This window comes from Leptonychotes weddellii, chromosome 1, assembly GCF_054177405.1.
Source record: "Leptonychotes weddellii isolate Sample4059 chromosome 1, ASM5417740v2, whole genome shotgun sequence".
NCBI classification, from domain to species: Eukaryota; Metazoa; Chordata; class Mammalia; order Carnivora; family Phocidae; genus Leptonychotes; species Leptonychotes weddellii.
The window spans coordinates 120,288,323-120,303,240 of record NC_138369.1 but is presented as its reverse complement, the minus strand read 5'-3'; the positions used below and the strand labels follow the sequence as shown (position 1 = coordinate 120,303,240).

At 46.8% G+C, this 14,918-nt stretch overlaps 1 protein-coding gene across 5 annotated transcripts in view; it reads left to right on the top strand.

Annotated features, from left to right (window-relative positions):
* Positions 1–14,918, top strand: part of DGKG (diacylglycerol kinase gamma) — a 202,566-nt gene that overhangs the window by 132,374 nt on the left and 55,274 nt on the right. For all 5 annotated transcript variants that reach the window (XM_081831122.1, XM_081831113.1, XM_081831108.1 and 2 more), the window contains one exon: positions 1,539–1,629. In XM_081831122.1, the coding sequence (XP_081687248.1) occupies positions 1,539–1,629 (91 nt within the window). The remainder of the gene's footprint in view (positions 1–1,538; positions 1,630–14,918) is intronic.

Genomic DNA, 14,918 nt, shown 5'->3' with positions numbered 1-14,918 from the left:
TAGAAAACAAAAACACTTGTTTGGCATACAGATAAGAATGCCCACTGTGACAGTGGGACTCAGCTGGCCCTAGACCCCAGCCTGGCCGCACCGAAGACCGAGGGGATTGACAGTCCAGGCGTGCCTGATTGCAGCACACTAGTTGAGAAGTACCAGGCTACTTAAAAGTATACCCGGTTCTGCTAACTTTCTTCATTAGGCCGAACTCCCTAAATCTTGCCTATTCTTATTTCCCTCGTTACTTATTCTTTCTTTTCATACATACATAGCGTCAGAAAGGCTACTTCCCAGTCACCTGGGTCTTAGAAATCGTCATGCAATGGAAGAACACAGTCTCATCATCTTTATGTTCTCTTTGAGAAATGCAGAGATAAAAGTTGTCTTTTATTCTGAAGACGCATCTACTATGGCCCAAGGAATACTAGGGAGAAATAAGAGCCTTCTTCCCTCCAAAGAATGCTCCATTCCTCTTAGGCCACAAATCTGAGGATGGAGGATCAGCAGTGCACAAGGTGGCTTCCTGTCCTGAAGAACGTGCCAAGAAAAATGTGATTTTGTTTACTCCTTCCTTAGCAAAATCTGCCAGCTTATCAACTGGACAGGTGTCCCTTCTCTTAGCCAGCCCCTCAATACTGGGATGACAGGTAGGATGGAAGGAATGGAAGACCAGCAGACACACTTCTTGGTGAGACCATCTGATATAAATGACCAAGTGTCAGGGCACACCATCTGACTTTGCCGAGCCGCCAGCTACATGGGAATCCCTTTCTTTTCCCCCCACTAAAGAAAATGTTGAAAATTTTTAAAACTCAAAATGGTGAGCTCTTACTTTGAAGCAAATGACAAGGTCTTCCCCTAAATGAAGTATTTCTGTGACCTAAGCAAATGCAATTGAGGAAGAGGTGGGCGGGGAGAGCTCTTGCTACCAAACAACTCACTTTTTTCCTTCTCTTTCCACCTTGTCTGCAAATCTGTGTCTAATTCTCTCCACTCTGCTTCCGTCAGGCAGAGCATAGACAGAGCAGCACATGTTTTGCCTGGTTTTGTGTGGGACTCTATCTTCTCTGGCCCAAGACTGTATATACCTCAAGTCTCCAAAGTCTGTCTGATCTTCCCTTTGTGCCCCAACGATACCCAAGAGAGGGCTCTACCAGTAGTCCCTCTGCATTAGCAGTAGAAAGGACCACGATCCGAGCATGATGTCACTTGCCACCTCTGGCTGAATTTCAGAGAACTCTTCCCTTGGTCCAGGTAAGGAGGCAAGCACACCTTTCTCCTGCTCTGACCAGGAAGTTCATAGCCATTGGCGGTTCAGCCGAGTAGCCATGATGTCTAAGAAATGAAAGAGTTTTTCTCTAAGGTCGTAGCCGGAACAGTCAGTGAAAAATGTCTACCCCCGATCGTCTGATTAACAAGCGCTGAAAACATAGGAGTGGGGAATGCTGAGGGCTTGGGCCTCCCAGCCCCAACAGCATAGCTATTTGACACGACCGTTTCAAAGACAGAATATTGAGCCAGCTTTCTGCTTCACGGGGCAGGATGAAGAACAAGCTGTGGTACTTTGAATTTGGCACCTCAGAGACCTTCGCAGCCACCTGCAAGAAGCTCCACGACCACATAGAGTTGGAGGTAAGGCTTCCCAGGCCTTGGTTCTGGTCCTGGACTATCTCTCACACATACCCTCAGGACATGTCCCTGGGGTCCTTAAGAAGTGATCCAGAGTAGAGTCCATTTGATCTGTTTCCATCCTGTTCCCAGAGACCTCTGCAACCTCTCTCTGACCTGCCTTCCTTGGCCTGTCCAGGGAGGCCTTGGGGCTCTGGGGCCTAGAGGTCCATTCCTGTCCTCAGCCCTGTCCCCACCGTGGCCTTGCAGTTCCCCCTTTTCAGAGAGGCCCAGACGTATTTGCGGCCAGCACAGGGAGACAGGCTGCTTGTGGGGGGAGAGGGGGGCCGAAAATATCCCAAGGCCAGTATAGGTGTGGGAGCCAGCAGCCGCAGGGCAGATATCTCCCAACTCACTCGGCCTCTGCTGTCACAGCTGCTTCAAGGAGCCGACTCAGTGGTACCCAGGGTCGGCTTTGTGGGTGTGCAGTTGCTCAGACGGGCCTCCGGTTAATGTTCTTCGTGTCACTGTCCTGAAATTCTTGATAACTTTTTAACAGAGGGCCCTGCCTTTCCATCGTGAACTGGGCCCCTCAAATTCCGTAGCTGCCCCTATTGGCACTCTCGTGTTTTCCTACCTCTGCCGGCACTTGCAGCAGCCTGCCTCACACGGACTTGCCTGAGGCTTCCCTCCCGCTCAGCCCACCCCTGCTGGGCTCCCCTCAGAAGTCTCTTCACCGCTAGGAGAAGGCCTCCTTGGTCTCTGGCCACCGGAGAGCCCAGACGTCTGTGCACACCAACCTGTCTGCTCTGCGGGGCCTCAGGCCGCAGGTTCCCTGGCCCTTAGCTCTCAGCTACCAACGTGTTCAGCCGGGTTGGGCTCCCCCTGGCCCACCAGCGTTGTCCCTCAGCCTGCATTAGCAGTCAAGTGGGGCCTGGGCACCCCTTGGAGGAGGAGCATTTGGCCTAAAGCAGTGTGGGAAAGCCCTCTATTCCCTGTGGAAGGCAGCCTGTGCTCACAGGGAGTTTTCACAAAAACACAAAGCCAGAGAGTCTCTGCTTCCATTTGACTCATCTGCCTGCCCCTCCCCTTCGGGTGCCGGGTTACCACCCCCAGGGGGCTAATCCCTGCAACCTGGGCCCAGCTCAGTCTGTGGAGGACAGAAAGGCCCGGGAGCCAGGGCCGTGTGTTCCCAGGTGGGACCAGCTACCCCTGGGAGAGGCCGAGGAGCTAGCCCACGGTCTCTAACTCACTGTCTGGGAGCTGCAGTGGAGGAGGAGGGGGGCCGGGCTTGGAGATGGAGCCAGGCCAACAGAGACGCACGTGCATTTTTCCTGTTGGCGTGATCGTCTGGTGGGGTCTCTTTAAATCTACCCCAAGTGAGGGACAGCCCTGGCCTCAGCACTGCCAGCTACAGACGCACAGCGCCTGCTTGTTCTCCCTGCAGCTGGCCTTGAAACTGTGCCCAGGACAGAGCAGCTCAGCTCCCCTGCCTCTGCAGCTCGCCCTGCCCATGGTTCCCTTTGGGTCCAAGACACAAGGGCTCTTCCTCAACCACAGAGAGGGCTAGTGGGCTCGTTGCAAAAGACGCGGGGGACCTCTGGAGGGGGTGGGGTTGTTCCATCTAAGGGTTGTTGGGGGCTTGCGGGGGGAGCATTTCCTGTGTTCCTTATCTACCCATAATGAGTCTTTTTAGTATTTATTCATGCAGGGAGGGGGTCACATGCAGGCCGTTTCCAACAGCCTGCAGGATTGGGGCAGGCACCGTTATTGCATCAGACAGTGGTGGGTGGACGGTCCCGTGCCCTGTGATCCAGAGGAGGACAGAGAGGCAGATGGGATGGGGGGCGTGTGGGCGACAGGGGCTGGGCAGCCGCAGAGCATCACGGGTAGATGTGAGAGCACCAGGGGCCTCGGGGAGAGCATGAGCAGAAGCTGGCGAAGTGACCTGCTAAAGTAGCCGCTACACACAACAGCCCAGGCCTGTGAGGACCAGCACACTCCTTGGTTCGAGGTCAGTGACCCCAAGAATAACCCCTACAGGGGTTTCTACTACACATCACTGTTTTCAAAGCCCTATCTCGGCTCATTGCATAGTCACACGACAGCCCGGTGAGCTGCGCTGGCCAGGTGTTATTATCCTCATTTCATGGAAAAGCAAGCGGAGGCACAGAAGTTTAGAAGGGTAAACAGAAGGAAGAGAAAAGTACAAAGGGAAGAGGAAAAAGTCAGATGCTTGGACTGCCTACCATTATGTGTCCTCATTTGACACAAGCACCCAGTGAGGCAAGTATCTTCACATTTTTTAAATAAAGACACTGAGGCTCAGATACATTAAGTAACTTGACCAAGATTCTATTGCTGGAAACTAGTAAGAAGATTCTAGGTCTCCTGGAATGAGTTTAGCTTAGAACTCACTAAACAGAGATCTACCTTGAAAGTGCTAGAAACTCCGTGAATTCTTCAGCATGGATGCACAGTTTCTTCTTCCTTTGTTGAATGTGGGCCCATTTGGTTCCCTCTCAGCCGAAGCAGCTAGGTGGGTCTGCTAAGAAATGCTTTAAAAGAACAGAAGACACAGTCGTTCTAAACGGCTCCATTTAGAAAGGAATGGGTTCAACCATGAGAGACGAAGGACTCTGAAAAACAAACTGAGGGTTCTGGAGGGGAGGGGGGTGGGGGGATGGGTTAGCCCGGTGATGGGTATTAAAGAGGGCACGTTCTGCATGGAGCACTAGGTGTTACGCACAAACAATGAATCATGGAACACTACATCAAAAACTAATGATGTAATGTATGGTGATTAACATAACAATAAAAAATTAAAAAGAAAGAAAGGAATGGGTTCATGCTGGACCACAGGAGAGTCAGAGTTATGCCTTCAAGTTTACAAAAGGCTTTCCCATGCAGCATCTCATTTCATTCTGATCCTCGGAACATCCAGGGCAAATATTCACATCTTCACTTTATGGGTGAGGAAGCTGAGGCCAAGAGGTGCAGCAACTTGAGAAAGAGCACAAAGGTTAGGGGTTGAGGGGAACAGATAGTAAAGTCAATATAGTTGCTGTGTGTGTGTGTGTGTGTGTGTGTGTGTGTGTCACACTGGTCAAAATCTGGGTGGGTAAGACTTAAAGCGAACCTGAGATTATGCAGGGAAGTTCTTCATTAAAAATCTCTCATGGGAAACACGGCCTATTTCTCTGAGGCTAGTGGCTTATTGAGAAGGACTAGGAGACTTGGTCGCTTCTCTGAAAGCTTACAGCCCAGCTGATAGAACACACAACAGCTGGTTAATATAGTATCCTCACTTAACTAGTGCTAAGGAAATTGGATCCAGGGGTCCTAGGGAGCCACGTGAGCCAAATCACTCTAGATGCTATTTTGAGCTGCTCAGAGACTCAGGCAGGGGAGAAGATAACTCTAGATCTCCTGCTCACCTGCAGAGACATGGTCAGGGCGGGCACCGTGAAAGGCGCCTGGCCCAGACACACATGACCAAGAGGTGAACCTTGTTCTGCAGTTAGGTCAAGTCACTTGTAGAACAGTGTGTCTGGGTGTCAGTATTCTCATCTATAAAATGGGAGGAAAGGGGTTAGCCTACTTCCAAGGCTATTATCTGGATTAAAGTTTTCATGTTTTTGTTTTGTTTTGTTTTAAAACTAGCAATGGAGCTAAGTGCCTCACAGAATCCGCAAGCAGCCCCAAGTGTCAGGTATCATAATCACCCTCCCAGAGTAGGGGATAGAAGCTGAGAGAGGGTAAGGAGCTCCCCTGAAGTCTACAGCCTACGAATGGTCAGGCCAGGCAAATCCTGGATACCCCTGGATACTGGCACACAGTTTAGAACCCAGATTCTCAACTAGGTTTGGGGCCTATGTGATCTCCTTTTGTTCACATGCTTGTATTAAATATTTCAGATAGCATTAAAAGTAGGCATGAGATTTTTACGTTTATCAAAAAGGGAGCATAAAAAACATTGCACATGCTCACCCTGAATGCTTCTTTCCCAGTAACACAGAGGAAGACCTATGAAAGCTAGTGTTGTTCTGGAAAATGGGTGCTCCATAAATTATGGTTGATGCTAATTAAGAAGCCAACATGTCACTCCCATGACTCTCATCATCCCTGGTCTAAGGCTTCTCACAGGATCTCTTCGTCTCTGACTTCTCTTCCCTTCCAAAGCTACCGTTAAGGTTCATTTTAATCTGATTTCACCTGAATAAACAGATAGGGGCTGGGGTGAGGGAGGGACGCAGTGAGTCACCTCCCCCACCCCAGGCTCAGAATAGCTTTGGAAAGGTTCTTAGACGTGATCATAGTTAGGTGGAGCCAACCAGGCAGGCTTCGACTAGAGCGCTTTATTTTACATGCTGTGGAAATTTTTCATTTTACTGGCTAAAAATAAGAACTTCCAAAATTCCTTGATATTTTATCTACTTTAAAACAATGTTCACAAGGGAAGGCTAGCTGGCTCTACTAATACGAATTTCTGCATGGGGAAAAGTGAATCCAAATTTGGAAGCTGCTCAAAAAAATCTGTTATCTTATATATTTTGGGAATCTGCACATCACTTCCTCCCCTCCCCCCCATTTAATTGAGGATTTTTTAAAATGCAACAAAGTCCCAAGGACAATATATCAAATAGTCCCATTCCCCCCTCACTTAGAAATGATATTTGTCAATATTTTGCTTTATTCCCTTCAAGTATTTTTTTAATCAAAGGCAGAAAATCTTACAGAGAGAACTGAGTTCCCCCGCAATCCTTTTGTGCCCCACAACTTGCCTTTTTCACTCGCCACGATGTTCTCGAGATCTCTCCGTGCTGATGTTGACAGAGCTAGTTCATTACCCCTGCCCCGCGATGGTGAGCATGCGCAGAAGTGGGAAAGCTTAGCCGCCGCCATGGAAATGCAAGCGGTGACTACTTTGCAGAGCGGTTTGGCAATATACGGAACTGAAACTGCATTTGTAGACTGTATGACCCAGTAGGTTCTTTGCAACCCAGACCTAGAGAATTTCCTGCATGCAAACTCACGAGAGGGTAAGCATGGAGGTGCAGTGCAGCATTTTGTTATTACAACAAAATGGAACCAACCCAACTGACTGTTACTCCAACACTTTAAAAAGACAGTGTGAGTGGAAGTCCTAAATGCCACTGAATTATACACTTTAAGATGGTTAATTCTGTGTTACGTGGATTTCATCTCAATTTTTAGAAATTTACTTTTACAAAAGGGAGTGTGCTGGGCACAGTGCTAGGGAGAGTTGATGCTCCTCATGATATGGGCCTTGTCTATGAGAATCCTAAATTCTAAAACTAACGTTGAGCAAGCCATATACGTGTAAAGAAGTTAATAACAAGCGCATCAGATTATTTTAAGATTGGGCAGATACCTTTAGCTACTTCAATCCAATCAAGCGCCATTATTTTTCAAAAGAGAGAAATCAAGGGCTTTACAGTTTAAGTAGCCTGGCCAAGTTCACCCAGCCAGTAAGTGCCACAAGCTCCAACTGGGAGCATTCTCTTATCCTGCCTCAGTCTCCACCAGCAATAGGGCACACTCTTAAATGCGAGGAAGAAATCTCCAAGCGCTTCGAGCCAGGCCTCTTCTGGCATCCAGACCTTCTCAGCATGGGCAGGTAGAGCCCTTCAGAGCTTGGAGTAATGAAGATGGGAACCGGCCAAACACTCAGCCCATCAGCCCGGCTGCAAATCCAAGGCAGATGAAATGAAAACATGCTCCTGGGGAAGGGAGAGGTGAGAAGAGCATTCAAAGGGATTTTCAGTTCCTGGAAAATAAAAAGGGGGCAACCTAATTGTGCATTAAACCCTAGAGTCAAAGGGAGGCTGGAACAGGCCTTAGAGAGACATCCTCCTTCTGGTCTATTCCCTTCCTCAGTCAAGGCCAATGGCTCCATCAGTCCAGCACCATTGTCACACTGAGGCCACCCAAGGCAGTTCTGGCCAGCTCAGGGTCCTTCCTGCCCATCACCCAGTCCTTACTGCTGCTGGTGTCCCCACCTCAGTTCCTTCCTGCTTCCTCCTACTATGCAGGCCCCTCGCTTCCTGATTATAAAAGTAACCCAAATTCGTGGTAGAGCACTTTAAACTACAGAGAGACAGAGAGGAAAGGGAACCCAAGATCTCAGCAGTCAGGTCAGCACTGTTCTAATGCAGGCCTTATTTCAACCCCGTAAGAATATTAGCCCTTGTTTCTTTAAAATCAGGTCTCCAGGAGGACCTCTGTGATTCTTCAATTTCTTACATCTTTACCCATTTTTCAACACAGCTCCATCCTCCCTCTCTACCTCTTTCAGCCATGTCCGGGCTACAAGTTTCCTCCACAGATCCTTAAAATCTTTCAGCCAAATAAGAAGAAATGGTTTCTGTCGATTTTTCCTCACAAAATGCCACTGTCTGCTTACAGTTTCAGCCATGTAAATTTTTCCCTCTCTTAAATGATCCCTCTTTTTTTATTCCCACAAATGTGAACCCTATATTTCACTTCAAGCCGCCATTCATCCATATGCTCTTACTCTCTTGTTCTTTTCCATTTCCTTTGTTCTTTTTGAATTGCTTTGATTTTCTTTGTCTGCAGACTCCTGGCTATATATACTTTGTGTCTTCCAAGGACTTTGGAATAACTTTTAAGGATGAATTCTCATGTGCACATTTTCACAAAGCAGTGGGGAGATACACGGCACAGAGGCTAGATGAGGCTGTACTCGGTCTCAGATGACCCCGGGTTGGGGTCATGTGACAGCATGCCGGGCTAGGAGGCACCCCCACAACGGGTTCCTGGAAGGTCGCTAGGCTAACTCTAGCAGTGTTAAACTCTGCCCCGGTGAGTTTAACTTTTCTGCCCTGAAGGTCCCTTAGTCAAAGAATAACTTCCCTAAGCAATGTCTACCAAAGAGATGCATCGTCCAAGTAATGATAAACTGTGAGCTCTGTCAGTGGGAAATGTATCATTTCTCTTAGACTTTTTAGAATATTGAAAAGAATTCATCATCTTCATCTCCACACTCAAGAGATTCAAGAACCTCAGGGAATAGAAGCATTCCAATCCTTTACTGCTCCTACAACTGGGTTATGTAACAGACAGAGGATATTATATACGGATATGACTTGTTGGCTCTAGTGGATAGGCCTTTGTTTATCTATCTTCATGAGGTCATAAACTTGCTGATCCTAGTCTTCTACAGGAGAGGAATTAAGAAGGTAGAAGAATTGACTCTCTCAGGAAGCGTATCTCATCTAACAAAGGATCAGATAAATACCACTGTGCACACATACATGTTATATCTCAAGTCCGTTAGGATCAACAGATTAATAATAGCACAGTCATTTACCTTGAGACAAGCTCTGTCCAGGCATCTTCATTCATGTCTTATTTAATCCCTATAACAACTCTGTATGGTGTATATTATTCCCATTACTGATACAAGGAAACTGAGTCTCCTAAAAATAAGAACTCTAAGATCAGATGGGTTTCTGGCCCATGTGCCCCACAGTTCCTCCTCTCCCTGGAAGAGATGACCTCTGGGGCATTACACTCTGCTTTCCACCTAAGGCACGTGTCCCCCAGTCGATAGTTGGGCTCCCATGTAGGATTTGGCATAACCGTTAGGCAGTCAGCTGTCTGAAGCAAGGTCTCTATCTTATTCATTCTGGATCCCCGGTCCTAGCACAGTGCCTGAAATGAAGTAATTGCTCTATAGTTATTCATTATAAAATTGAACCAAAGTGTGAAAAATCCCATAATTAGTGTAAGCACTAATAGAAATTACCACTTGACCAGCCTCAAAAGAGACCTTTTTGTTGGAAGCCATCAAAATAAAAAGGACCCACCTTGCTCCATTTAAAACACAAAGGGGGAGGTAGCTGAGCTTGCAGCCTGGCACTGTGCCTTCTAAGTGCCTTGAGTGGGAAGTCCTCCCACGTCCATCCCTGAGCTGTTGCTAGGACCTCTGAAAGTAGCAGAGGGTCTGGGACAACTGTCAACCCAGGGCAGGAAATGCCAGAGTTCTCCCACTTCTTTCCCACCAGAGAGAGTTAAGACAGTAAGTGGGCAGAGCCCATGTGGCAGCAACGGTGCCGGGTGGCTGTGGGGTCAGAGGAAGTGACCCTGAAAGCCAGAAGAAGGGGTCTCCATTCTCAGCTCTCTCTTAGGGCCCAGAAGCCTACCTGCCCCCCTGGGCCCTGCCAGTCCCCATGGCAATCAGCTCTGCTCTGTCTGCCAAAAAGCTGGACCTTTCAGAAAGCCCTATCCACCCCACGTTGCCCCGAGAGACCCAGACAGACAGCAAAACCTGTTAATCTGCATCCAGAGCAAGAATATCTCAATACACCAGTTTTGTTTTTGGGGTTTCTTTTTTGAACTTGGGGAGGGTGGAGCAGTGTATAGGAAATGGCTTTGCCTTCTGTCCAACTCTGAGGCAACCCACCACCATGAGCTCTGAGAAACAGCAGTTTTGTTTTGGAAACTGGCACCCAGAGCAGGCTTGCTCCTGGAAATGAATTTGCCCCCCCCCCAGCTGCAGTGTTCTACTTCCAGCCTCCCTGCCAACACCCCCTTCCAGCTGCCCCTCTCAAAGGCACCATTGTGCCTGCCTGGCACAGCAACAGAGGAGGGCTGAAGAGGAAGAAAACATTTTCTGCCCATGGGATGTTCTTAAACAGGTTTGTGTACATGGCTTCATGCTGCATTCCTTGAGCCCACACAAACCCGCCAAAACTCCATCATCCCTGTCACAGATGGCAGCCACTTTCCAGTCTGTCTGGCCTACCACAACTCCCTGTCAGAGAACGCAGAGCACGCAGCTGGGTGGGCAAAGCTGGTGGGAGGGGGTCATGATGACATGTTTTCAGTACAGCACTCCAGCCTGCCAAAGCAAGGCTGAACGTAGACTCTGAATCTCTGAACTGGAAGGGGATTTAGTCCCATTTGCCACTCAAAAAAAAGATTCATTCTGGTACATTCTGATAAGTGCACATCCAGCCTCCTCCTGGATACTCCACGGATAGGAAGTTCATTATTTTCCCAGTTCCATATTGCTGGACCGCTCTTTCTGAAAGTTCTTCCCGATGTTGAACAAGGATGTGTCCTGTTCATCGCCATGTCCTTCCCCTGTCAGCACATAGCACAATGCTTGGAACAAAATAGTTGCCCAGTCTGTGTTTGTGGGATGCATGACTGAGTTCCCCATCTGTCTCCATCCAGTGGGCCTGTTTCCACTCTCTGAGGCCCATAGAACATGCCTTCTTGCTCCTCATGTGACTGCCCTTCACAGGGCTGAAGATCTGATTCCACAGCATCTCCTATTATCTTCACTGAGCTAACCATCCCCAGTTCCTCATGTGACTCGATGTACAGACCCATGACTATCCTGACAACTCTTCTCTCGATAGACTCCATTTTTTCCAGCATCCTCCTTAAATGAAGACTCAAATCCCTTGTGTCTAGAATACTCAAGAAGTGGTCTCTTAGGTAACAAAGCACAAGATGATCAGGCGTCCGGTACATGCTGTGTAAGTTAGACTGTCTTCCTGAGCTCACTGTTTGCATCTCATGCAGGAAACCTTCAGGTTCATGAAGCCTACCACGAACCTGCATAAATTAGGAAAAGAAGGACCTTCCTTCATTTCACTGAGGCGATGTTTCCTCACCTGTAAAAATGAGGATACAAATACCAACAGCGCAGGGTGGTAAGGATTAAACATAAAATATATGAAGTGGGCCTGGTTCATAATAGTTACTCAATAAATGATCTATGTTAATATCATCATATAATATTCGTATGTATTAGTATCTAACTACCCGTGACAGACATCGGCTCCTAGAATGACCTAAAACTGCCCCTCTGGCTGCAGGGAAAGCCATGTCCTAAGATTTACCTACATGCCAGGGGCTACTTTTTTTTTTTTTTTAGTGTAGATAGCACTGGACTATCTTTCTAATAATGCTATCACCACTCATCAACACCACTCAATTTATCACCTTTTCTTCCCTCAGGATAAACATCAGATTATTGACACCGAAACCATTCTCTTTCGTTCTTCTCTAGGGAAAACAGACATCATTGTTTGCCCTGGCTGCTTTTCTTTCACTCCCAATAAATGTCTCTCTTCTGGCCATAGGCCATGCAGATACGCAGATAGCTCCTTCCTCCTCAGTGATGTGCTAGAACCAGCTCGCTTGCTGGCACATCAGCTCTAGCCGCATTTTCAGTGATGTCACATTGGTAGCTTGAAATTGGCCATAGTGGGAGTATTTATACCATGGAACACCACAATCAGAGCTGCTGCTGCTGGGTTTTTTTTCTCCCCTCCCGGAGATCCTGCTGTTAAGCTTTTAGCACACCATTGATCCAGCACTGACCTGCTGTGAGCACCTTGAAGACAGGGACTCTGTCCCATTTCTGTTCCATCCCCAGGGTCTAGCACAGAATAAGTAGGTTTTCATCATTCTTGATAGATGAGTAAATGCTTTTGTCTTCTGTCTCTTAATGTCTCTCTCATATAAATCATGCCCCATGTGCCCTAGTCTTGTTACAAGCTGTTCAGCTATAGATTTCCCTTAGCTGCAATCAGAGGACTACTTCTTGCAGACTTGGATTCACCTTCCTTATCTCTCCCCAACCTGGACATTCAGTCCACTTTATTTGGTCAATATATTCATCCTTGGAAGTTGTGGAAATTCACCTAGAATACCTTGATTTCCATTTGGGGATTTCGCCACACATTCTTTCTTTCAATTAAGCAACAGTTATATTGGACATCTGATGTGGGTAAGACATGCCAGGTACCATGAAAAACACAGAGCTGTGTAACATATGGTCCCTGTCCTCTGGGAGCTTAAAGTGTCCTGGGGACAGGTGAATAATACATAGCAAAATCTACATTCCATATTGGAGAGAGAAGCAAGGCAATGAAAAGTCAGAGAAGGAAAAGATCGGTTTCTACCTAGAGCATTGGGAAAGGTCTTACAGAGGAGATAGCTTTTGAGCTGGAAGGGTAGCATTCTACTAGGCATAAAAGAGGTAATTGGCAGTTTAGGGAGTGAGTACAGAAATAAAAGCAGGTAGGCCCAACTCTGTGGCCTATATGCAGACCAGTTTGGGCTATTACGACTGCCTTTTGCCAGGACCCAGGTCACCCTTTTTCTCAGCTACTCTCCTCTTTCCAAATCAAAGGATACCTTGGGCCAGTGCCCAGCCTTCCTTCCCCATAGTCTAAGGTACATTCCAACCTGCCAGGCCAATTCACAGAACACCCTCCCCACCTACCAAAGCAGAAATGTGGCCACCATAAACGAGCCCTACCACCCCCATTCTCACCTGGGCCCTACAGGACCCTGGGACTGTATAGGATGGTACAGATGCTTTCCCTTTTCTTAATGCCTATGCGCATCCTGTTCCCTCAGAAAAGGGGAGTGGGGGATCTTGGTCAGGTCTTTATGTCAGCCATTCCTCTATCCTTGAGTGTATATCTGAGGCTCTGACATAGAGCCCAGGCATCAAGCAAGGCCTCCCTCTCCTCCTGTCCATCCCCCTCTCAGCCCATCAGAACCCCTATTCAAGCGTGTCTGGATATTGTCCACCTCTTCCTCAGCCCTCTCTCTTTCTTCCCACTGTAACTGAAATATTATTTTCCCTAGACATCCCCCAGTACTTCCCTACTTCACTCTTCAAAGGACACCCCACCCCCATTTCTCACTCACCAGGGTAGGAAAGGACTCCTGTATCATCCCCAGACCAATGTCCACCACTATCTTCAGCATCTTCTCTTCCACTCCATCTGCTTCCATCCTAGGCATTCCCAACGTCCTCCTCCCTCTGTGCATTTATCCAACATGTATTCACTGAGTATCCTCTCTGCCTCAAACATCCATGAAAACCCTTTTCCTCAATCATATTACCTTTAGATGCATCTTCTCTCTCCAGCCCCATGTACTCCAAAAACACATGGCTGTTCTGACTCTGTTCCCTCACTACTACCCCTATTCACCCTCAGTCTCTAGTTAAGCCCTTGATTTTCCAAGAGTTAGCTGTGTAATCTAGGAAGGTCACTTACAAGCTCTAGGCCTCAGTGTTCTCATTCTGGTAATTAGAGATTACCAAATCTAATATTCCATCTGGCTTCACCATGCTAAGATTCTCTGCTCAGGCCTTCGTCCAGCTGCCAAAATCCTTCTTTACAAAATCACTCATGACCTCTTGATTGCCAATCCAAATGACCAGAAGTCTAAGTTCAGACCTGCTGATTCTGATTAGCTCTGTGACATTGGACCATTCCAATTTAACTTCCGTTTTTCTCATCTATAAAATAAAGTGATTAGACTGAATGACCTTTTAAAACTTTGATTCCGTGAGAACACAGACGCAGAGAAGAGAGAGAGATCCTTTTTGGAGAGTGGACAGGGAAGAACTCATGGAGAAAATGACATTTGTAGAGATTCCAAAGAAAAGCACAGAAAGGGTGCTAGGATGTCCTCAAGGGTATCCTTCCACTAGGGGACTGTAATAATGGGTCTAGACAAGGATCATCATCCACTAATTAAGAGCTCTATAATGAAATATTCAAGTTGACCACACTGGAACCCACTAACCAATCTGAACATAACAACAACAACAAAATGAGACAAACTATAACCACCTAATGAGATGCACTAGGAAATTTACACCCCCTCTGACAAAGCAGTCTTGCCAAAAAGTCAACCCAAGTGTCAACTATACTCAAATTTTTAAAAGTTAAATGAATGAATTAATTAAATTTGATTTAAAATGTCAACCCTGAATCTGATCAAGCCTCTAGATCTATAAGTACCAACTTAGTGAACATACAGGAGATAGACTGGGAATATGTTTAAAAGACACCTCAGATACACAATCAGCAAAATCCAGAATCTGGGAAGCTACGGCCTTACTTCTCAAAGTGTGGTCCATCACACACAGCACTCAGGATCACCTGGGAGCACATAGAAATGCAGAGTCTCAGGCCCTACCTCAGGTCTCCTGAATCACAATCTGCATTTTAATAATCCTGAAGTGATTTGTATGCCCAGTTGACCCATTTCCTTCAATAAATGTTAAACTATAAGAAAAAAAGGACAGGGAATTTATAGATCAAAAGAAACCTAAGAAACATATCAAACAAATCTGTAGACTTTTCAGACAAACCAATTATTCTTAACAGTGAGATTACCAAGGAAATTTGAACAATTACTGGATATTTATTGATATTAAGGAGGTACTTTTTTAAGAGTGATGATAATATTGGGTGAGTCTTTTTTTAAAGACTTGTCATCTA